General features: G+C 32.7%; 1 protein-coding gene across 15 annotated transcripts in view; it reads left to right on the top strand.

Annotated features, from left to right (window-relative positions):
- The window catches only part of LOC115215203 (protein lev-9), a 731,789-nt gene that overhangs the window by 658,238 nt on the left and 48,551 nt on the right, over positions 1-25,000 (top strand). For 14 of the 15 annotated variants that reach the window (XM_036505264.1, XM_036505266.1, XM_036505263.1 and 11 more), the window contains one exon: positions 22,001-22,087. The exons of the other annotated variant lie outside the window; for it this stretch is intronic. In XM_036505264.1, the coding sequence (XP_036361157.1) occupies positions 22,001-22,087 (87 nt within the window). The remainder of the gene's footprint in view (positions 1-22,000; positions 22,088-25,000) is intronic. 15 annotated transcript variants of the gene reach the window in all.

The following is a 25,000-nucleotide window of genomic DNA, read 5'->3' as shown; positions in this document are numbered from 1 at the left end:
CTTTAACAGAGCTTGGAAAAAACGGAGGACCGCTGCAGTAGGTGTGTGGCTCTGAGAGAGGATTCTTTTGAACAGAGTCATAATTAACTGATCCTCCTGTACTGTCTTTTGCCCGAAGCAGAGAACCTTTCAGCACCTTTGCATATATATATATATTACATACACACACACACAACACACACATACACACACACATATATACCTAGTAGATCCATGGGGGCGAAGAACAAGTACGCGCACACAGAATCAAACACATATATGTATATATATATGTGTATTTGTATGCGTCTATATGAATGGTAAACCAAGCATATTGTTCTGATGTGCCTTTAAGACTTATGACAAAGTATTTACAGATGGTGAGACTCACTACTATATTTTGAGGCAAATTTATTTAAAATTTTGCGTTGAAACTAATAACTATGTTATTTCTAATTGATTTATTCTATTTTCATGAATTAGTCTGCAATAAATAAATCTTACGGTTAATGTGCTTCCCTCTTTTGCCGTTATCAAATATTTTTCTTGGGAATATTAAGATGTGCACGTTGATCGATAACTTATCATTTTATAAATTCTATGTCATTATAATCCATTTAGAAATTGAAATTTACTGAGAAGTGTCGAATTACAGTAAACATATTCTGCAGCAAGGGTTGTGAATATGACAAGTATTAGAATTAGAAAATATATCAGATGTCTCAATTGATTTTGTGGAGCCATCCACCAGGGATTTACTTTAGGTTTTACATGGAAAGCAAATAACAAATCTGATATACAAAATAATGTTTTTCGTCAGAAATCAAAGTCCAGATTGTTAACTCTGTATAAATTATTATACACTAATATTTTCTCTTCAGGTCATGACACCACTAAATAACATTTTTTCTTCCCATTCCAATACTCAAAGTGTGTTTTAACCGGTAGATCTTTGTCATCGATTATTCCTATTGTTATTTTTTTCCTTTAACGTTCTTACTGTAATGCTAATGGTTGTTCGAAGGTGTAAAGGAAATGGACAAAACGCTATACAGTATTACACGTCACCACTTGAAGTTCTGAGTTTAAACTCTGTTCAAGAGTAGATAAAAATGAGAACCAAATACATTTAGTCATCGAGTTGGCTGTCCAAGGGAGTAACATTAAAATTCCTTTCTTAAAAATCCTTGTCTTCAAATTAACAGAATAGTTATAGCAAAATCAGAGCACGCTACGGTATTTATGCGGCCTCAATAATCTAATTTGAAACACAGGTGTGATCAGCTTTGCATTTCTTCAATGCAGCATCGGAAAATTAAGTATTAGTTAAATATGGATGACGATGGCATCAACTAAAACTTCCATTTCAAAATTATTGGTGCTCTGCCTAAATCAGAGATCAAAATTATCATTTATTATTCTTACTTGTAGTTTGCATTCACTAACCTTCCAGAGGAAACTGTGTGTCCCTTGGATATGTGCAATGTTTTGGTTTGGCATGGTTTGGTTTTGTTGAATTGAAAGTTTTCTAAATTTTATGTGCGATATGTCTCATAACATTTTCTACTATGCATTTGAGTAAACAACAGACTTTTGCTTATGTTTTTTTGCATGATGTATTATCATTATAAGGATAGTGTCTGCGGCGAGAACCCACATTCAGGAATCTCTTGCTGTCCATGTTTTATATTTGGGTAAATTCTCCATTTCTTCTAGATTTTCACCGTTATCTATTGTGCCGGAAACATCCGTGAATTGATATTTTGTAGATTAGATTTGAACTCTCTATCTCCATGTATAGGTGTATCTCAGGGTAACGTTGGTTTGACATTCTCAGAGGTCTATTCTGGTATAATCACATGCCATTCAGTTTCTGCTAGTATTTCAAAGATTACTTTTGTTATTATCCATCATAATACTGTTGCCTCGATATATTTTACATTTTACATTCTTTCCAAAATATCTATAACCATCTCTATATTTTCTATATATCTGTTATTTCAGCCTCTGTTTTGCATTTGTTAAACTCCTGGAAATGTGAAAACAGTTTCTTAGTTTTGTTTCTATTTCGTTGTGCATTGTATTATTATTATTATCATTACCATTAATAATAATAATAATAATAATGATAATAATAATAATAATAATAATAATAATAATAATAATAATAATAATAATAATAATAATAATAATAATGATGATGATAATAATGATAATAATAATAATAATAATAATAATAATAATAATAATAATAATAATAATAATAATAATAATAATAATAATAATAATATTTGTAGCATGCAGCAGGGCTGTTGTAAGATCTCGCTGAAATAGTTTTGAAAATAATCTTAACTTCCAATTCATTTGTTAATTTTTACCAATGGAAACCTATAAATTAATGATTGATGCAATTTATTATTAGCCTTGATAATATTTCTGATTACTGATAAAGAAAAAATATAGGGTTTAATTTCTGTGAATTTACATGCTATGAATTACTAAATCCATTTTCCTCGAAGTTATGAATAAATTCATTTATAAACAAAATAAGTTACCTAATCTAAATTCTACTCCTTTTGATATTCATGACAGAGGAAAAGTTTTGAGAAATAGATATTTTCTGTTCTGAAAGTTGTATCAAAATTATGTTATTTAAATATATTCTATGTAATTTTAAATTCTATAGAAATCGGTTTGGGTGAAAGAAAATTACTATTCAAAGAAAAAGGACATCTTCAATGTTGATGATACAAAATACTACCTCCAATGATTTAGTATAGCATCATCTAGGCATCATGATTACTAGTATCAGTTAAATTTATCCCTGAGTATGTAGTAACAAAATAAAAGTTTAAATTATTCTAGCAATATATGTAAGTTATAACATCTCAATTCATTTAAACATATATACGCAAATGTTATTGAAACAATTGAGTATTTATTCAATATATTAGTTACATTATGGAAAATTATCATTGACTTTCTCTCTAATTGTCCATATCGTCGTGTAATCATTTTTGCTGCTATGTAAACGGAATTGCTGCTATATGGCTACAGATAAAGACTTTTAGTTAAGTAGTTCGCTTCACACCCCCTGTGTAACGGATTACCCTCGATTTGTATGGCATCTTGAGCATGTTTCCTGCATCCCTCTACAATCTTGTGTATGATTAATTCACAAAATGCTGTTAACTTCCGTTAGGTTGATAGTAACTCCCCTTTACAGGTACACAGAATCGCAACCAGTAAGTAGTCGATTGCCACGTGAGTACTTCAACACTCTGCGGCAAGAACTCGGATCGTTAGAGAACTCACTCACACCATGGAATCCCTCCCAAATACAACAACATTTAAGTCATGGTATCCTGGTGCCTCTTTTGAATCAAGCCCCCGAAGCATTTTAAATGTTTATAGCTGAGGATGAGTTTATCTTCGAATTAAGCCCTAGCATGATGTAATGATCAGAGATGTTTGGTAAAATTCATATATTAGTATATTTGATAAATGAAAGTAGAAATCCAACGTAGATTAATGAATATGTTTCTAGATCACTGCCTGCACAGAAATTTAACAAAACGATTATTTCAAAATGCGTTGTGAGACGGGATCAAAAAGAGTAGTCAAAGATATTTTAACAGTAGTCATGTGCAGGTTGTACATCAAGATATTGCATAGCTATCTTTTCTAAGACCATATTCAAATAACTGCATATTTGCTTTGTAGGTAACTTACGTAATTAGTCTTAAAATGTTAACTAGAAAATATCGAAACAGATCAACCATTTGATAAGGTGTAATTTCAAAGAGATGTAAATATAAACATGGATATTAAGTATAAGGATCCTAGAATAAGAAAGCTAAAATACCAAAACCTTGAGATGTAACACAATTAAGTTATGATACATAATACACACCATTTATGTATCATTATATATTTCATTAGTAAAACCGATTAGGTACTACATTAGTAATACATAAGGTTTATGCTGGTGCACAGTTTACAGAAATTTTATCGAAGTGATAAAGTCGTTCTGGGCAATAGCAGTAAGTCTCAAACTAAAAGAAAGTAAACTAACTGAATGAGAGAAGAATGCAGCAGTTATATTTGATCCATAATTCTGACTGTAAAAGTAATTTGTAAAATCATTCGAACATTAGTTGCCATTTTTCAAAAAGCAATCGTTACATAATCTGTAAAAGAATTCTTACAATTATTTTAGCGTTTACACAAGATGTCTTCATGTAGTGTCATGAATTGCTGAGAGTAACGTTTTTTAGTTGAAGTGCTAAAAGTGTCTGTATTGTCAATTGTCACTCTCATTTTCTGTATATTGGGCAGCCATAGATTGTCCCGGAGCTGGATTAATTATTTTTCACTTTGCATGGAAAAGGAAGCTTTTGAGAAAACATGTAAATTTGTAAACTGCAATAAATAAGATAAAAAAAAAGAAATCTATAACAAGTCTTCCTATGAAGTGTTCCCCAATTATCTTCTGATAGACGTCTATTTCAGTTTCCAACTTCAAGGAAACAACATAATGAGACAATCAGTTTTTCGTTCCTTTCCTTTTTCATTTTATTGATTACTAACCAAAGAGCTATCTCTGCTTCTTAATATACTGGCGCCACTTCAATATTTGCAATGATTCGTTTCAAAGTTAATCTCCAGCACGCGTGAATATTCTTATGCACAATAACCAGAAACCATCTTTCGCAGTCAGAGAATCCTACAAGTCTTTCAACAATCAATAAAAAGCACCCATTTATTACTACACATAAATAACATGAACAGCAATATAATGTAATCGATGTCTGTTGTACACGCAAAACAGACACACACGCGCACATATTCTATGTATATGTGCACACACACAATCATACACATTATATATAGAAATATATACATCAGTATGTATATATATATATATATATATATATTATATATATATATACATGCATATAAATTATGTATGTAAGTATACTTAAGTCTATAATACGCATATAGATATATTTACACACACGTATACACACATAAATGTATACATATATATACATATATATATATATATATATATATATATATATATTATATATAATATATATATAACATATATATTTACTTATAGTTATTGAACAGAATGTACAGAATTGTGTGGTATCAAAAAAGCTATACATTTTTCTTTCTAATTTTCTCTCACTTCTGCTATACATCGCTGTATGAGGAACATTGTGAACAACTGCAGATCGCATGGCTAATCGTAACTGGGAACAATGAACTTGCTTGTAGATTATAATGATGATTGATGACCTTACATAAAAAAAAAACTTCTGGTTGCATCTGCTTTCTTTCTTTTTTGTATGTCGATTGATTTTATTCGTTGAATTTAGCACGATTCTGAAAACGCATGTTGTTGGTGACTTTCCTGTCATACATTGTTTGCATACATTTAGCTTATAACATAAATGCTATATATTCCTCTATTTACTTAACTTTAGTACTAAAATTCACTTTTATCCTCCGTAAAATTCAAATTTCACTTTAAGAACAAGTTTTGTTCCCTAACACACAGATACACTCACATATATACACTTGTAAGCATATTCCAAACACCGGTGGTGTGATTTACAGCATCTGACAATTAATGCTTAATTGAATTTAGCCTAATTACTAGTAACTCACATTGTAGTTAGCTGAACATAAACAGACGTACACGCACATACACTCACACACACAAACACACACACACACACACACACACACACACACACACACACACACACACACACATATATATATATATATATATATATATATATATAGAAACATACATACAAAACGTTTACATACACACGTAACAAAGCAATATACATGAAAGATAGTCTGTAAGATATATATACGATATCATACATTTCATTAGAATAGGGTGATTGTTAATTACATAAAGTAATATAAATATCTACTAATTAATGTCAAATTGTCAGAGACATGTAACTCTTATACATAACATAATGGATTAAAAAGCTGAATTTTGTAATTACAAGCACAATCCATTTGGCCAGTCGTCACTTGTTAGACAGTAGTCAGTTTTAGTCTATTTGCGTTCCCACGAATGATTAAGCTGGTCACGGATATGGTAAATACACTTGCCGGAGGGGACATGACATATTAGGATCAAATACGATTGCTTACGGCTGCCAAGCAATCTGCTTAACTAATTGGTCATGGCTGCACTTATCAATACATTCTTATATATACAGACACATATGGATTATATGCATGCATACATAATTCCTATATATTTGGCTGGGAGGAGTGGAAGAAAGTGTGTAAATGCGTATTAAAGAGTAATGTTTTTATATAGAAATGCACATTGAAGTACATTGACTTAATTTAAACGCCACTTAGCAGAAGTGTGGCGATGGTCGCATTTTCACTAAATATACAATGTACTAAATATTTGGCAATTGTATCAAGAACTTTATCTTAAGCTTTTGATATTATTATTACTTTATGAGTGAACTGGCAGAATCTTTAGCACGCCGGGCGTTATAAGTGCAAATTCCACCGAACTCGAGTTTGTCTTTCATCATTTCGTCCCGACAAAATAAATACCAGATAAACAATGGGGTCAATGTCAACGACTATCACTCATGCCCGAAATTGCTGGTCCTGTGCAAAATCTGGAATCGATATTATATCATTTTATAATCATTATTCGACGTGTAATTTCTATTGATCAGAACGTAAAGATAATGTCCTTACATCATTGTAAAATAAACACTCATTCGTATTTGATTTTGTAAAGTAGCGTAGCTATTGCTATGTGGCTGAGTTCGTTCACACTGTTGTGGGACTGAAACAAGAGATTTCTACTATAGCCAAGGACTGTCTCTATAATTATGCAGTTAATACAACTGCAGTTTGTTATTTGGTATCATTAATTCGACTTCTCTTACAAATGTGATGATCTTGTGTGCCTGAGGCTGACATTCACGAATATATTATGTAATTATCTACATACTCATTTACTTCTCGAGAAATTACGTTAGAATTATGCATACCTGTGGCTTCCTTGCTCTCTTTAGGTGATCTATATACAGCTGGTTGTTATTAGCAAGATTATGTGTTAACTATTTAACTTTGTAGAATGTATTGGTTTGTCCGGAAAGTTCGTGCCGATTTTTAAAGGAAAGAAAACGGTCAATAAATACTTGACATTACATTTTTAATCAACCAAATATTAACCATCTATCCTTTAACTTGAAAATACCCTCTTCCCAGAATTGAGGTGGTTTCATGGCAAATAATTCATCAAGATATCTTTTTACGTCATCCAAGGAACTGAATTTTTTACCATTAAGACTATTCTGCAGAGACCTGAATAAGTGGAAATCCGAAGGAGCAATATCTGGTGAATATGGAGGGTGGGGTAACACATCCCAGTCGAGCAGCAGCAATTTTTGTCTGGTTCCCAAAGCATCAAGTGCCGAAAAGGAACTTTCTTATCTTCCATTTCCAAAGGGTTACAGAATGAACACAGGTTATGGGAACATAAACCTTCTTCCACTAAAAGATAGCTTAATCTGTGCTCTAAATGGAGGTGTAGTCAAATCCTATTTTATGGACTCCATGTTCTAAAATAAGTCGAAAGGTAAGCTACTATAAATGGGCACGAACTTCACGGACAACCCAATATGTTTCACCAAATTGAAGATAGGAATGTACTGACTGAGGTTCGTCTTTTCTTGTGAAATCATTCTTCGATATCATATGTTCACAAAGTAGAAACATGGCATATTTTTCTTACATTCTTGTACATTTAGACCCTACTGTATACATCATAGATATTTCCTAGTAGTTTTGGACGAAATTTAAATTAGATTGACTTCTAACTGAAATACATTTGTATTATTTCTATCAAGGAACAGTCAATGAGAGAGATGTATGCTGTTGAATATTTAACGCAAATTTAATATAGCCTGTCTGGACCTATTCTGACGTGTCTGTGAATAGTTTTAAGCAGTGCGACATCTATTATTACAATGACTTATGGTATAAATGTAACTTTCAAGCTAAAGTAATGTATTTGGGTCTTGAACAGTATAGAGTTATACAAATTTAGTTTTGTATATTTAATCCTATTTTATAAAATTTTATTTTAGAAATTATTCGTCCTCTTTGGCGATACTTTTAACGTATAAATATACTTCTTCAGATTGAACTTTTCTTCGGCTTAGGAAACTTTTTGATTAATCAAAGTCTACCCTGAAAATAATGACGCCATCAAGGCATAGATGAAAATGTGATTGTTTAAACCACAGAAGACTTAATTCTGAATGCATATAATTAAAAAAGAGTAAACCATAAATATGCGTTGATAATAATGTAAATGCATAAACGTAGATGTGGACGCTTTTCGAAGAAACTTTCAGTGAGAGCTGTCTCTTGTCATGTGGATGTTTTTTGTGAATGTCATTGTATTTCCATGTGCGTTCCTGTGCGTGTGTAAGTATGTTTCACTGTGTGTGTGTGTTTTTCTGTGTGTGTGTGTATGTGTGTGCATTCGTGCGTGTGTTTGTGTGTTTGAGGGAGTGCTTAAGCATACACCTTGCACTGTTAACTGGAATTTAACAACAAATATTTATTCAAGCAATATTTAGGAAAGGAAAAGAGGGTATGCAAATGCATAAAAAGTCAACATCAAAAGCTGAGTATAAGTTAAAATTAAACTAGGTGTATACAATTTCAGTTGACTTTAGAGATTTCAGAAAAAAATTAACCATTGGCATGTACTTTATATTTTGGGAAATAAGAGCTTTCTAACGACTTGGCCAGAACACTACGTCAGAAAGAAAGGAAGTGTCAACTAGTATTGGCAGTAATTAATTTAGGAACGAGTTGGACGAGATGTCAAGAAAACTAGATGTTGAGGAGACGGGCTAAAGAAGCTGGAAGGTGTAACCACTGTTATTAGAGAGATGTCAAAACGACTAGAATTAAGATTTTAAAAAATAATGGAAAAACCATCGGGGGAAAAATATCAGTGGCTGATAGGTAACATTTACAACCACATCCGGCACAGAAACAGAAACCAGCACCTGCGGAAATAGGAAAATCAGGTATACACAAGCAAATATTCATGCACACACACACGTAAGTAGATACATACAAATATGTGCATGTGGTGTGTGTAAGATACATACATATGTGTGTGTGTTTGTGTGTATGTGCGTGTGTTAACAAAATTCGTGCTTTTCTGCGGGGGTTTCTGGTAAGGAGTGTCGATTTTTAAAATTCTGTAAATAATAATATTATTTTTTAAACTATAAGCTCATAAAAAATTGTATATATATATATATACGCGTGAGTGTGTGTGTGTGTACATCATACATTTATATATATATATACGTGTGTATGTGTGTGTGTATATATGTATACAAAGAGAGATTAGGAAGCGAAGAGAAACAACAAAACGACAACAGATTGTCACCTACATACATATTTAAATCCATACAACAAGCTATAAATATATAATTATAAATACACATATATAAATATAAAAGAAGGCGTAGGCTTCTCTCTTTAGTAAGTGGTTGTTTCTTCCTTTCTACATGTGTGAGTGTGTGCATATGTGTATGTCTTTTCCTTGTCACCCCGTTCCCCCTCCATGTAGTTTTTTTCAGAAATATTTATCCTATCGCTAAAATATGCTCTCCCTGTCCAGTAATACCTCTTCCCTCCTCTACACTATTACAAAACCCCTCATAATCCGTCATTTTGTTGAATTATATATCTTAAGTGGGTTTTTTTTTTTAAATTTCCGACACAAGGTTCCTGCAGATAGTGAAGGCCACTAATTTACCTTATAGCTTAACAGTTATTCTAGCATTTTATCAATTTTAATTCCTGTTCGTGCGTAAGACAACCAGTAGCGTTTTCGTTTTCTGTCATTATTTAAAAGACTCATTTTGCAGGTTAGATGAAAATAGTCTACCACATTCCTGTTAGTCAGCCCCTTTCGAAACAAACACCCATAAAATCAAGTTTAGTACAATAAAAATATGTATATTTACGAATACTTAATTGCCTCTGTACATCAATATATATATTTATATATATACTTATATATGGTTCTTTATACTTATAGTGTAATATGTATGATAAATGTTGTTTATTCATTAAGTGAATCTAATTAATTTTAGATCAAAATAAACGGAATAAAAATGTCACAATATATTTCTTTACATCAAAGCATCTAATTAATCCTTATTTCTAGTCTTCGTATTGACTCTTATTAATGAACATCAAAATCTATTTCCTTTCCTCCTCTAAAATATACCAGAATCCTTGTCGCATTTCCTTCCAATTTTGGACCACGTCAAAATCCCTTTGTTGCTTTTCTTTAATACTCTCGTCTATACACCTTACAATATTCTCGAGAGAATGTTATTGTAAGTTAAGTAGATGTCCAATTTTCCTAATGTTTCCTTCATTATCCACATTAACAGAATTCTATTCATTGGAGCGATAACTATTTTCTTTTCATCTCTCAAACGAAATGACTATGATAGAAAAGCATAACATCCCATAACACTCATCCCCCATCCAGCTTAGTCTTTTCAAACTCTTCCGCTAGTATATTGGCTTGGAATCTTTTGAAATGTTTTCACTTCATTCCCAGTATTTAAACCCGCCCGATATATCACTATTTACTGCTCCTTCTTTTATTCAATCTTTGTGGAGATCACATACTAAATAACTTCTTCAAACATTCTTGCACACAACTAACTTTTTCTTCTTCTTTCTCTTCTTCTTCTTCTTCTTTTCTTCTTCTTCTTCTTCTTCTTCTTCTTCTTCTTCTTCTTCTTCTTCTTCTTCTTCCAGAAAGCTCTTGTTCCTGCTTAGTGTTATATATCAAATTGAACATTAACTGAATAAAACTCAACAAATTATAACATGACATTCTTGTTCTGCTTAGGGATAAATTGAAGGTCAATAGGAACCTCTACTTTCTTAATCTAAGGAATAACATGAGCGTACATAAGATCTTGCTCCTTCCTTATGTAAAAATGCATTAGTCATCGCAGCTTTTCTTTGCTCAACAGTAATACCATTCGTTGTTGAGTTGCAAAAATATTACCTGAGGCAAAAATTGTACCAGTTATTTTCAAATGTTTTCAATGGAACACATTAATAAAGATATTACTTATTTCCCTTAAAATTTTAATTTCATTATAACCATCATACATAAATGCTAAGCATGCACTTTGCATACAAATGTTACCCAAATTGGTGAAACATTAAAAAAAAAGGGCAATGTCAAAGATTTGGCAAACATTTAATTATGTAATATGAAATAATGCACGAATGCACCCCCATATACTGAAATAGATAGGTACAAGCAAAACGCCCCCCGTCCAATGAACGGTGCAGAGTTGTCAAACATTTAAACCAAATTTTCTCCAAACAACTTGTCCGACCGTCCCATAGGCCTCCCCTTTGAGAAACACTGATTTAACCTAAATTTGAGACACCAGTAAAAGAAATAACGATAGACATTTTTTCTATTCCAAGAAAAACGATTTTACAAATGCACATTTCCACGGTCTTTATCGATCGCATTCTCACCAGGAATAATTTTTTTCAAGACTTATAGACGCCCTGATACCGTCGGTATCTACATATCAAAACTGAGTGCAATAGGATGGAGGATACCCGAGATCCTAATAGACACACACACAAACAGACAGAACAGTTTTTACATAATAGATGTGTGTGTGTGTGTGTGTGTGTGTGTGTGTGTGTGTGTGTGTGTGTGTATAAGTATATTATTTTTAATGCCCAACCACCGAACATTAGGTATCTGCAAGGTTTAGAAATGGAAATCTTCAAAAAAGGTGAAGACAGTTTTTATATGCAATACCGGCTGAGCACACATCTACTTCACCAGAAACAATACTGGAAACATCCCCGGATGCAGTGAAGTTGATGTAACAGCATGAACTCAGTCTCTGGCTGAAACCCATAAAAGAAGAGAGAATTATATATATATATATACATATACAGAGAGAGAGAGAGAGAGAGAGAGAGAGAGCATTTTTTCAGAATGAGATAAAAAAAACCAAGGATGTGAAGATTTTAGAACATTTCTATATAGAAGGTCTTACAACTGTTTCCAGGATGTTTATTATATCCCTTAATCGGAGACGGTGTGAGAAAATGGTTGAGCAATAGTTAATTTAGATAAGATATGAAATAGAGAATGAAGTGGAGGAATAAAAATAGATGTGAGATATGCAGCGATATTGCATTTGTAGATCCATTATTTAGGCAGAATGGTATGCATATAAGATTCGAATACCTTATGAGTAAAATCCAATAGTATCTAAAATTGGTCATTCCAAGTAAAAAGGTTGTACACTGTGCTATTGAATCTAGGGTTTTATTTAAAGTGACCTAAAAGCAGGGAATGTATTTATAAGGTCAAATCGAAAACAGGAAGAGAGGAATAAAGAAAAGAAAGAAACGAGAGAAAGAGAAACAAGGAGAGAGATAATAAGGGAAAGTGTACCAGTTAGTGGTCAGTCAAGATAATTTGAAAGTAGGAATGTGGAGATGAGGGTGATAGAGTGAGAAAGGTATTAAAGTGAAAACAGAGAGTAGGAATGTGGGGTAATCCAAATATGAGTGGTGACTAGATTAAAATTCTATAGGCTAATTACTTTGAGGGAAGAATTTGAAAGTTGAAAGATATTTATGTCTTCATGTAATTATGTTATCAGATATATTATTAAATAAGTTTTTTCTGTCGGCACGGAGTACGTGGATCGCCTCCTTCGCTCATAAAGTGCACTTATTTAGTGTGTGTGTGTGTGTATATGGTGTGTTTTAAACCAATCTAGACTGAATTCTTTATTGCGCATTTTTAATTTATTGATGTGTGTAGCTTGTGTGGTTGAAGTTTTTGCTTCGTGTTTGATAAATGAATTTGTGCGTGCCCAGTATCTAATCTTAAAATCAGTCGTACTTGCTATATCATTTTAGGCTCATTAAGGGTAGAAACCTTAACTTTATATACGACACGCCATTACGACAATTTCATGTCTTATTTCCAGGTTTAGCTTTTTTATCTTTAATATCAGGGTTCTCATAATTACTATTCTTCATATTAAGGTAAACTATATTATCATCTCTATTGATGCTGCCTTTTCTAATTTTAAGTCTATTGTTGGCCGCGATTATAAACCCTAGATTAGTAATGGTTGAGTACGATAATTTAAGGTAGGCTCTACTAAATATGAAATTATATTTATGACCTAGTGGGAAGTTCCTATCGATAAGCCTAAAAAATAATTTAGGGACGTTTCTGACCTGAAGGGAAAAGGGAGGTGTGAACTATATAATTTCTCGTCTCCTCCCCGAGTTGTTCCTGTTCTGCCCAGTATAGTTATTGTTATTATAATTAAACAAATTATAGTATCTTCTAATATGTTGTTGGTTCCTATAATCGGCCGGGTTGTTTATGGAAGGTGTGTCGATGTTTAAATTCGCAATATTTGGAAAACGATTGTCTAATTTATTTTTAAATATTGTGTTCTAAACATGATATTTTTCCTATTGAATCCACTGTATTTTAATGCTGTATTAAATGGTGCAAAATAAACGAAGATCTTTTTGATTGCGGATATGTTAGATATTCTTATCGACAGACCTTTGGTTATCCCTTTAATGACACTGAGGGGGATGATTTGATAAGGCGTGGATAAGTTTTATTAAGCTTATGGTAAGGATAGAATAAGCCATTGTTTAGATTTAATGTTATGTTCATTATCGTAACACATTTATTTTCTTTCTTTTACTTTCTTTTCTTTTTACTTGTTTCCATGCTGGAGCACCGCCTTTATAGTCGAGCAAATCGACTCCAGAACTTATTCTTTGTAAGCCTAGCACTTATTCTATCGGTGTGTTTTGCCGAACTGCTAAGTTACGGGGACATGAACACACAAACATACACACACACACACACACACACACACACACACACACACACACACATATATATATATATATATATATATACACATATATATATATACATATACGACGGGCTTCTTGCAGTTTCTATGTACCAAATCCACTCACAAGGCTTTGGTCGACCCGAGGCTATAATAAAATACACTTGCCCAGGGTGTCACACAATGTGACTGAACCTGGGACCATGTGGTTGGTAGGCAAGCTACTTACCGCACAGCCACTCCTATAGTTGTATAACTTTAAAAAAATTAATCTTTTCCTTATCCTATCAGTTGCAAATATATATATATTTGTGCCTGTTTTTATAACTTTTCTATTACAGACACGAAGACGGCTTCATAGCACCATATAATTGCTACAATTTTTTTTTTTTGGAAGCACTCCGTCGGTTACGACGACGAGGGTTCCGGTTGATGCGAATCAACGGAACAGCCTGCTCATGAAATTAACGTGTAAGTGGCTGAGCACTCCACAGACACGTGTACCCTTAACGTAGTTCTCGGGGATATTCAGCGTGACACAGAGCGTGACAAGGCCGGCCCTTTGAAATACAGGTACAACAGAAACAGGAAGTAAGAGTGAGAGGAAGTTGTGGTGAAAGAGTACAACAGGGATCACCACCATCCCTGCCGGAGCCTCGTGGAGCTTTTAGGTGTTTTCGCTCAATAAACACTCACAACGCCCGGTCTGGGAATCGAAACCGCGATCCTACGACCGCGAGTCCGCTGCCCTAACCACTGGGCCATTGCACCTCCATTGCTACCATGCACCTATAATAAACAATGTGTTCTATATTTCTACATTGCTCATATCGTGAAGGTGCTAGGGTTTTCAGCTCACGATCGTACGATCCCCGTCGATGCGTATGTCCTTGAGCAAGACACATCATTTCAACGGTGTTGCAGTCCATTGAGGGTTGTACCTGTATTTAAAAGGGCCAGCCTTTTCACATTCAGTGGGAACTACATTAAGGGCACGTACGTCTGTGGAGTACTCGTCACTCGCACGTTAATTGCACAGGCAAATAATTTCCGGTGATCGGATCAACAGGAACCTTTCACGTCGTAACCGATGGAATAATAGTTAGTTATAACGTCACACGGATTTCGGCATTCTATAATTTCTTTTGAAATAGTTCATAGCATAATTGACTTGTTGTAAAAGTTGTGATTGAAAGAATTTGATATCTCACACATATACACAAATCATACCCAGTAAGTATAAAAACTGCTATTACCTTATCGAGTAACTACGCAGTTGTTATTGACTATTTTAGCAGACCTAACCACTGCTGTCTATCTGAATTATTTGTCAGACTTGTACATCTCACGATGCAACAGATTTGTGGAATAAATGTTTTATAGTGCAGCGTTTACATAGTTAATAACAAGCACGAGGTAGCTAAACTGATGGCAATTGATTGTAATGTATATCATATCACCAGAGAAGCCTACTGTCACACATTAGTTGTTAAGATCAGATTAAGTCGGAATAGTTGATATTTTACTTCACTACATAGTAAATGAGTAATGCAAAGAGGGAAGGAGATAAAGAATACTTTGTTAGTCAACTGGATACGCGTTTAATATTTCAATGTATATTTCATCAACCTGACAAAACACGTTTCTGTATAATTTTTTGATATTATTATTATTATTATCATCATTATTATTATTATTATTATTATTATTATTATTATTATTATTATTATTATTATTATTGTGTGTGGAAGCAGTGCATGCCATCAAAGTGACACTGGGGTACAGATATACGAATCCCAGTATACCTATCATAACTACCCGTCTGGCAAGAGTACACCAGGCACATGGATCACAAGAATATGTGCCCGACATGGTGATCTTATGTCAAGATAAGCAGCTCATGACATGGCATGTGGAGCCTAGTTAGAATTTTCTTCAAGTCAATTAGCCCATCCCGCTCAAAAGATCCTTGAATAAGGGTTGTTTAAGGTTGTTGAACGAAACCCATATGTTTCCAAAGATTAATTATTCAAACCCCAAAGAATTCTTCTTAACTTATGTTGCTCCGCCACTGCTTCTGCTCGTGATCAGAGATGTCCAATATCGTCAGCCAATAAGGGACATGTTCAACTGGTTATGGTCAAACAACTGATAAGCAAATATGTGGTGTTGGGCAGAATATTTGCTGTAGACCCTCTTTTATAACACGACAAAATAATGTACATAAAGACACTTACAATCAGTTAAGATGAGAAACCATCAGAAGAGCCAGTGCCTGGCCACACTAGTCAGTAATGAAGAAAACCTATCATTACAGATGTTTCGAGTCCAAATCCACTACCCTTTTTTATAATATAAACTATTTTGTTTGAAAGGTAATTTGTGCATTTAAAATGGTGGATGATCGAAAAAGGCATCACTAATGAATGCATCTCTCTGTTTAAAACAAACCCTTAGTAATCACAATAGTAGGAAATTGGTACCTCACTTCGTCATTGGGATTATATTTGCATGTATGTATATGTTTGTATATACAGCAGTTATAGTATATTTATAAATACATATACACATATATATGTGTAATATATATATATATATACGTGTGTATAATATATATATATATATACATATATATACATATATATATATGTATATATATATGTATATATGTATATATATACATATATACATATATATATATACATATATATATATACATATATAGGCATGTATATAAATATATATCTACATAAATATATATATTTTTACATATATATATATACTTATATATATATATATATATATATATATATATATATATATTTATATATATATATATATATATTTACAAACTCGCACACGCACCGCACATACACACATATGCATATGCACATTTTACCATATTACACATGTATGTAATACATATTATATGTATGTATATACAAGCATATATATACATGCAGATGTAATCCCATTCGCGAACTGAGGTGCCAATGTCCTACAACTGGAATTGATGAGGCGTTATATAACAGACACGAAAAGGTTAACAGTTTAGCAATACTTGACAAGGAAATTTTATTTAATTTAGTAATATAACAAAACGGTGTACAGCTATTTCACTTATATACCAGTTATTGGATCATCGTGTCGAGTCGAGTTTTCCGTCATCGGAGGTTAGACATATCTAACAGTGCAATAATGTTCCTCATCAGTGATGATATTTGGGGTTCATTTTGGATTGAACGGGAGGAGAAATCCAATTAGAAATCCAATTAAAATAAGTAACCATTAGGTAAATCTATGAACAAATGAAGATAATCAGTAATGTCTATTAATAGAATCTAAACAATGAGAACAGTTTGATTGAAAAGTAATGCTGTCGGTTCAAATGTTGGACAAATGTTGGACAAATACTATTTGTCCAAAATTTGAACTGCTAGCATACATTTTTCCTGGCTCAAGACGATGACCCAGTAGATGGGATGTTCAAGAAATAGCTGTTAGAAACTACGTGTGCATTTCTTTAAAGAACTTTAATGAACTTTGGAAATCTGTTTATGTTACTTAATTATCTACATTACTTCATGAGTATAGCCTCAACCACTAGGATGTCTAGAGAACTCACATGTATTTTAGCTGATGAGTACGGGACACGTTTATATGCTGTAATTTTTGCAACTTTTAATAAAGCCTGTCCTTGTATGAAACGATTGTACTAAAAACCTATCCATTCTTGTTGCTTCTTTCTCGCTTATAATCACCCCACATTACTGTATTGTTAAAACAGTATAGTTTTTTTGGTGCATCTAAGTTAGGTACCATATTCAAGTAAATTCATTTAAATTAACTTGAATCTTTATTGATTTTTGTATATATATATATATATATATATATATATATATACACATGTGTGCGTGCGCGCGAGCATCTGTGTGTTTGTGTGCGTGTACGAATTAATGAGGCTAAATAACACTGTGAGAAGGCGACTAGCACAGAATAGTCGAGAATGATGAAAACGTTTTGAAAACATTGCGTAGGCCTCTGAGCAGGTATCGCCAAGCTTTTAGCCGATTTTGATGCAGATTCTCAGCTCAAATTTCTCTGTCATGTTCAATGCGACGACCACATGCTACACACCTTCCTTCCGAGCACTACTGTGAAAAGTAGAAGTGAGTAGGGATATTAAAACTTAGTGCGCATGCACGACAGAGTTCAAGGTCAATCTGTGCAAAGTGGCGTCGCTTCGCCTGCTTTGACTTCGTTACTCTGGTAACAGTCCATATACTTATTCAACAGACCAACAGACCATGTATATATATAATATATATATATATATATGTATGTATACAGATATAAAATACACATTAAGTGCAGGACATCACCAACACCTATATATATATATATATATATATATATATATATATATGTATACAGATATAAAATACACATTAAGTGCAGGACATCACCAACACCTATATATATATATATATATATATATATATATATATATATATATTATATATATATATACTATCTTGTCGTTCTCAGCTTCTTCTTGTACACCGTCTGTGTCGTGGAGGCGGGATACTAGCATGTATGCGCAACTGCACTGTTATCGTGAAACATTTGTAACGAGAACTTCATGTTGGTGCAGAACATTTCAGTTGATTGCGGCTGCTCAGGCTTCCATGTACCAAGTAAATAAGACATATATGACATATATGTGAAAATATATATAGATATTTTTCATCAATGGAGTATGTGCAGCAACCTTACCTGGACCAAGCAAACAGAGAGGATTGATATGGACGTTAATCAGATTGGATGCCTGTTGATATTTTGATAGTCCGAAAAAATGTGAGAGCAGGTGATGCAACTGTTTCTTTGGTACGAATTACCTCAATAGAATTAAATATCTACATCAATCTTCTAAAACTTATAATTCTGTTTCATAGTGTTAATACTATGGCTCAGATCTTTTGTCATATAGGGGTAGGGTGTTGTGGCTGTATATTTAAATTTAATGATGACTCAAAGTTCCTGTTAGCGTTCTTCATATATAACCGCTGAAGCTTATAGCGATGCAAATATGTAACAATACTTGATAGAGAAGTTCTGAGCGTTGCATAGCTTACAGTTTTAGAAACATCAATAAAATTAGGATTTTTACATACATACCTATATAAATACATACATACAAATATATATATATATATATATATATATAATATATATATGTATATGTTTCTATGTAAGTATATATATATATATATATATATATATATATAATTTTAGAAGTAATCGTAGTGATTGTGCAAACAGTAAGAAAAACAGTAGTAGTAGTAGTAGTAGTAGTAGTAGTAGTAGTAGTAGTATAGTAGTAGTAGTAGTAGTAGTAGTAGTAGTAGTAGTAGTAGTAGTAGTAGCAGCAGTATCGTTAGCAGCAACACAGTAATCATTGACGTAAAAATATATGTAGAAAATCATTTGTCGCTAACAGTAATTTGCTTTTAAATTATCTTATGGAAAGGAAATGTATATTATGCTAATAAAACACCACTTATAAAACACAATCACTTGTTTCCTCACATTTTTTCACCGTTGGCCATGATTACCACAAACGCATCCAAGACCAAATGAACACATTAACATTCACTTATCTGAAATCACAACACTCACCACTATCACCAGACAGCCCGCCATCACCAGTCACCGCTAACGTTTTTTACTGAACCTCAATTAAAACGTACTATAACATTCAAATTTTCATTAGTTACAATTTATGTCCCTATAATTATATTTTATAATTGTGTATTTTTTCATTATTTTTTTATGTTCTCATTGTTTGTATAATTTTTATATTTGTTGGACTGTTTTATTTTAATTTTCGTATATTCTTATATTTTAATTTTATTTTACCTAATATTCTGTCAACTTGACTATATATTTAATTTTCTAATTTCTCTCTCTACTTTTATTTAAACTGTTTATATTTGTATTTTAATTTTGTTATTTTCTTTTTCTCTTTCTCTTATCAGCTTTGTCTACAGTGTGTGTATGTGCGTGTGTTTTAATATTTATGTTTCATTTCCTTTGTAATGTGAATTTTTTCGTTTACAATTTTAATTTCAGTTGTTGAATAGATTTTTTTGTAATTGTGAAAGTATTACATATGGACATGTATATATGTATATATGTATGCGTGTATATATATAGATAGATATATATGTATATATGTTTGTATGTATGTATATATATGTATGTATATATGTATATATATACACACATAAATAAATATATATATGTATGTATATGATTGAATTGTAGATCGGTGACTTAACTGTTGACAAATATCTTGATATACATTATGGATGTTCCATTAAAGTAACGTTTACGCTGTCCTATTTTGAATTTGTGAGATGCGATTATATTATAATATCTGTGTTACTTATGCTTTCCTTATTGATTCTAACAACAAAGTACGCTCTAATTAAAACCGAAACTAAATGCTATCCTAAATCTATGTATATATTCACCCCGATGTTGACGACTTTACCAGCTAAAAGCCCTGAATTCTTGGTATAATTGACGCTGTTTGCTAAAATCACAAAATCCTTTTGATGTATGAGATTAATTTAGATAATGTCCTGAACCTGTACGCAATCCCGAAACGCCTTTCATTTGTATGCAGGCAATGAAGTAAATAATTACAAAAACTGCGCTGGAAAAATTGCCTTAGGTACATATCGAATGAAATCTATAAATGTGAAATTTTCACAAAAATAAATTGAAGCCCACCATTGCCTTCATTGCCAATACGAAAGTCAGAGTGAACACCCATGACTTACGCCTGAATTAAGTATAAAACTGTAGGTGAAATCATTCTCTGTTGGATTTGGTAGCATACCCGAAGCTTGCCTATTTGCTGGATTCATTTCCGCCCCATATACTTGAAACTGTAAATAAAAGTTCTCATAACAAAAGCAGCTGTATTTTGTTTCGTTGACGTAAAATGAATCCTAAATTCTCCAACACAGTTTCATTATTCGCTTAGTATTGATACTTACACCACTTTACTATTACAGCGAAATATTGGGAGCGAGATTTTTCCATGCAAACGCTGTCGTTCTATTTCAGCCGCGATGGAGTTTTCGCTCGTATAACGGAACACGTTTGGGTTCATTGGAATATTTGTGAAAGGTACTAATTTCAGTCAATCGCACTCAAACCAGCTATACCTGTCCTCTATAATATATTCTGTGTAAACGAAATAAACGTGTTTTGTTGTTGATAAAAATAAACCTAATTTTCTATTCAACAGAATATAATTATACTACCGGCCCAATCTTTGATATTTCATATCATCATCGGGACACAATTAAGGGTTGAACGACAGAACTGTTTGTATATTTCAATATATAATTGTAACAAATATTTCATGTAGAATGAAAAAAAGAAGCATCATTATTTTTTTTTTTAGATTAGTGTTGTTTATTCACCGATCCACAATTCTGCATATTTATATATATATATATATATATATATATGTATATATCTTTGTATGTGCCTATATATGTACTTATATATGTAAGTACACGTATGTATATTTATATATATAAATATATATATATATATATATATATATATATATATATATATATATATATATACATATATATATATACATATAAACAAATATGTGTATATTTATACATATATACACGTATATATATACATATATATTTACATATATATACATATATATATATATATATATATATATATATATATACATAAACATGTACATGCATATATGCGTACATGCATATATATGTGCATATATAGATATATACATGTAAACAGATGCATATGAGTGTGCATGAGTATTTATTATATACAAGTGAGTATGTATACGTATGAGTTTTATTTTTCAAATGCCTCATATGAGCTAAAATTCACGAAGCCTTAACTTCAATGATTATTTATATTTTGCTCCCCTTTCTAAGAGACGCAACGGTCGATTTCTCCTGTCACCGCACCAACTCAGAAGACGGGAACTATTAGCGGACTCCCAGAGGAAGAGGCTTGGGAGGGTAGGTAGTTCTTATCAGTTTGATAATGGACACAATAATCTAACTAGCCAATCACATTGATATTCTAAATAACTTGCACTTTTAAAATCACCTAAATTAAATTCTGCCTTTATGATGATGATGATGATGATGAGAAGATTGATGATGATGATGATTGATGATTGATGATTGATGATGATAAGAGGATTTATAATTGATGATGATGATGGTGATGATGATGAGAAGAAACGATGATTGCTGATGATGATGACAGGATTTATAATTGATGATGATGATCATGATCATGATCATGGTGGTGGTGGTGGTGGTGGTGGTGGTGATGACGGTGATGCTGCTGGTGATGAAACTATTGGCGATGATAATGATCGTGATGTGGTTATGTTGGTGTTGGTTGTTGTGATGGTTATGATGATGATTGTGATGATTGTGATGAGCATGATGATGATGAGGATGAGGAGGAGGAGGAGGTTAATATTGATGATGACGATAATGATGAGGATAAGGAGGAGGAGGGGAGAAGGGGAGAAGTATTAGAGGAGAAGGAAATCAATAATCAAAATCATTAATTTACGAAAACGGAATGAAGAATAGTAAAACACACCTTGCGTTAAATACTCATTTTTCTACTTGGATGAACGCGTGTTCTGTTACGTAAGGTTATTTCCCCCATTGTTCCTGCTGTTCTTCCATTACGAGCGATTATCTAACACCTGAATTCAGATTCTTAACGTATTTTTTCCACTTCATAAGACAGACCACCATTTTACAGTGACTCACGATCCGATTATAAAAGTTCTTGAATCGAAAAAAAAAAAGCGCTTTCTCTGTTAATGAGATATGATACAATATTTCTGCTACGAAACAGAACAACGTTGTAGGAAATCTAGTGATTTAATTCATTTCGAATAAATTTTCTACAACAGGACGCATTTCTCTTCCATCGGAATGTGCTCCTACAGGGAATTGATATCTTTGGAAGATAATCCCCGATATATAAGTCCTTATCTGTGTGCATATTTACGTACTTCTAACACATGAACGAGAGAAGTTTCAATACGTTTAACAAATGTCATAGAAATAAATATAACCGATGTCCTAGATACACACATAGATAGGCAGACAGTGAGACAGATAGATATCGTGCTGTATTTTGGAGAGTCTATTTTCTTTGTTCTCGTACTTACTTCTTTTCTTCGCATACATGCCTCTGTTAATAAATGTGTTTTACTTTTGGGTGTTTGTCAAATAATCTCGTTTAGCGAATTTTAAGATACGGAAATTGCTACACGGATGGCGCCTAATGTACAAGAGTACAATGAAAACATACAGCAATATAGGATGTCGATTATATATTTATAGCTTGGCAATTAAAGACTCCGGTGGTCAATACTCAGACTTCCATTGGCATGCAAGCAATCTTTCAGACTTATCTTCTCCGTGAAAGTAAAGCATATTTTATTTCTATGTAGTGGAATCGGATGACTATGAATGTGACGGTTCGTGTATGAATTCCACTTATATGACTGTCTTATTTTGTGGAAGTGTGTTTTAATACTTTTCTAACCATGTTCTCTTCCAAGAAATTATGATGCTGATGATACGTTCCTTAAAATATCATTTTCAATTTTCTTATTGCATTTTTGCGCACTCATCAAATATTTAAGCTTCATTTCCATCTAGCCAGGATCATCATTATATAAATAAAAACGAATTAATTTTCAGTCCAACAGATATTGTTTTTAGCGACTTGAATGTATTTTCTTCCACTTCTACAAGGTGAGTTGAATCAATACTGAAAGACATTCTAGATGCAGAAATCTCGTCTTACGTTTCATCATGGATGATTGGATACAAAGAAAGTATTATCTAGCTTGTTCTTAGTTTTTAGAACTGGAGAACGATTTCTAAGATATTAAGTTGCTGATTGTACTTATTAGAGAGTCTACACATACTCGTTCTCTTTTTGTGATTTACTTTGAAGAAGTACTCCTTACTTCCATAAACTTGTTTCTCTTCATACCAAAATCTACCGCGTTTTATATGTTCCACCATTTGCCATTTCCAAAGAGAATATAAATGAAATACATTGATAACTTAAACGTTAGAATATCGCATATGAAAAAATCATTGTTCGACCAGAGTTCAATAGTAGAAAATAATTATAGCAAAAGACATAGACGACTATATAGTTGATAATCTTTCTCCGGATTCTTCTCAGCTGCACCGCACCTTCAGTAAATGCCATTAAATGCTCATACTATATTGACAAATACCTTCTAGGAAAATCTTACGTAATGTATATAATGGTTACCAGAAACATATATATAAAGAGAACTTGTATGTATGTCTGTGTGTATACAGTATTTTAAGGTATTATAAGATTTGCATTGCGAATGATGCAACTTGATTTTAAAATATAATTCTAGAAGCCCCGTTCACACGATCACGTAGTGGTAGGTGAACACACGCTAAATGCCAGTTATTAGGCAGAAGGCGGCGATCTGGCAGAAACGTTAGCACGCCGCGTGAAATGTTTAGCGGTATTTCGTCTGTCGTTACGTTCTGAGTTCAAATTCCGCCGAGGTCGACTTTGCCTTTCATCCTTTCGAGATTGATAAATTAAGTACCAGTTACGCACTGGAGTCGATATAATCGACTTAATCCGTTTGTCTGTCCTTGTTTCTCCCCTCTATGTACAGCCCTTTGTGGGCAATAAAGAAATAAGGACATGCGGGTAAACTGACTAAATGAAGATAAAATCTGTCTTCTAATATTGGTTTGAAAATTTGACTCAATACCAGCAGCTTCTGAAAGGTTTAAATTCATTATATCGACCATAGTATTCAGCTGATACTTATTTTATCGACCACAAAAAGATGAAGGGCAAAGTTGACCAAAGAGGCATTCGAACTC

The sequence above is a fragment of the Octopus sinensis genome, linkage group LG8, assembly GCF_006345805.1.
Source record: "Octopus sinensis linkage group LG8, ASM634580v1, whole genome shotgun sequence".
Classification (NCBI taxonomy): domain Eukaryota; kingdom Metazoa; phylum Mollusca; class Cephalopoda; order Octopoda; family Octopodidae; genus Octopus; species Octopus sinensis.
This window is presented reverse-complemented; position numbering and strand designations above follow the sequence as displayed.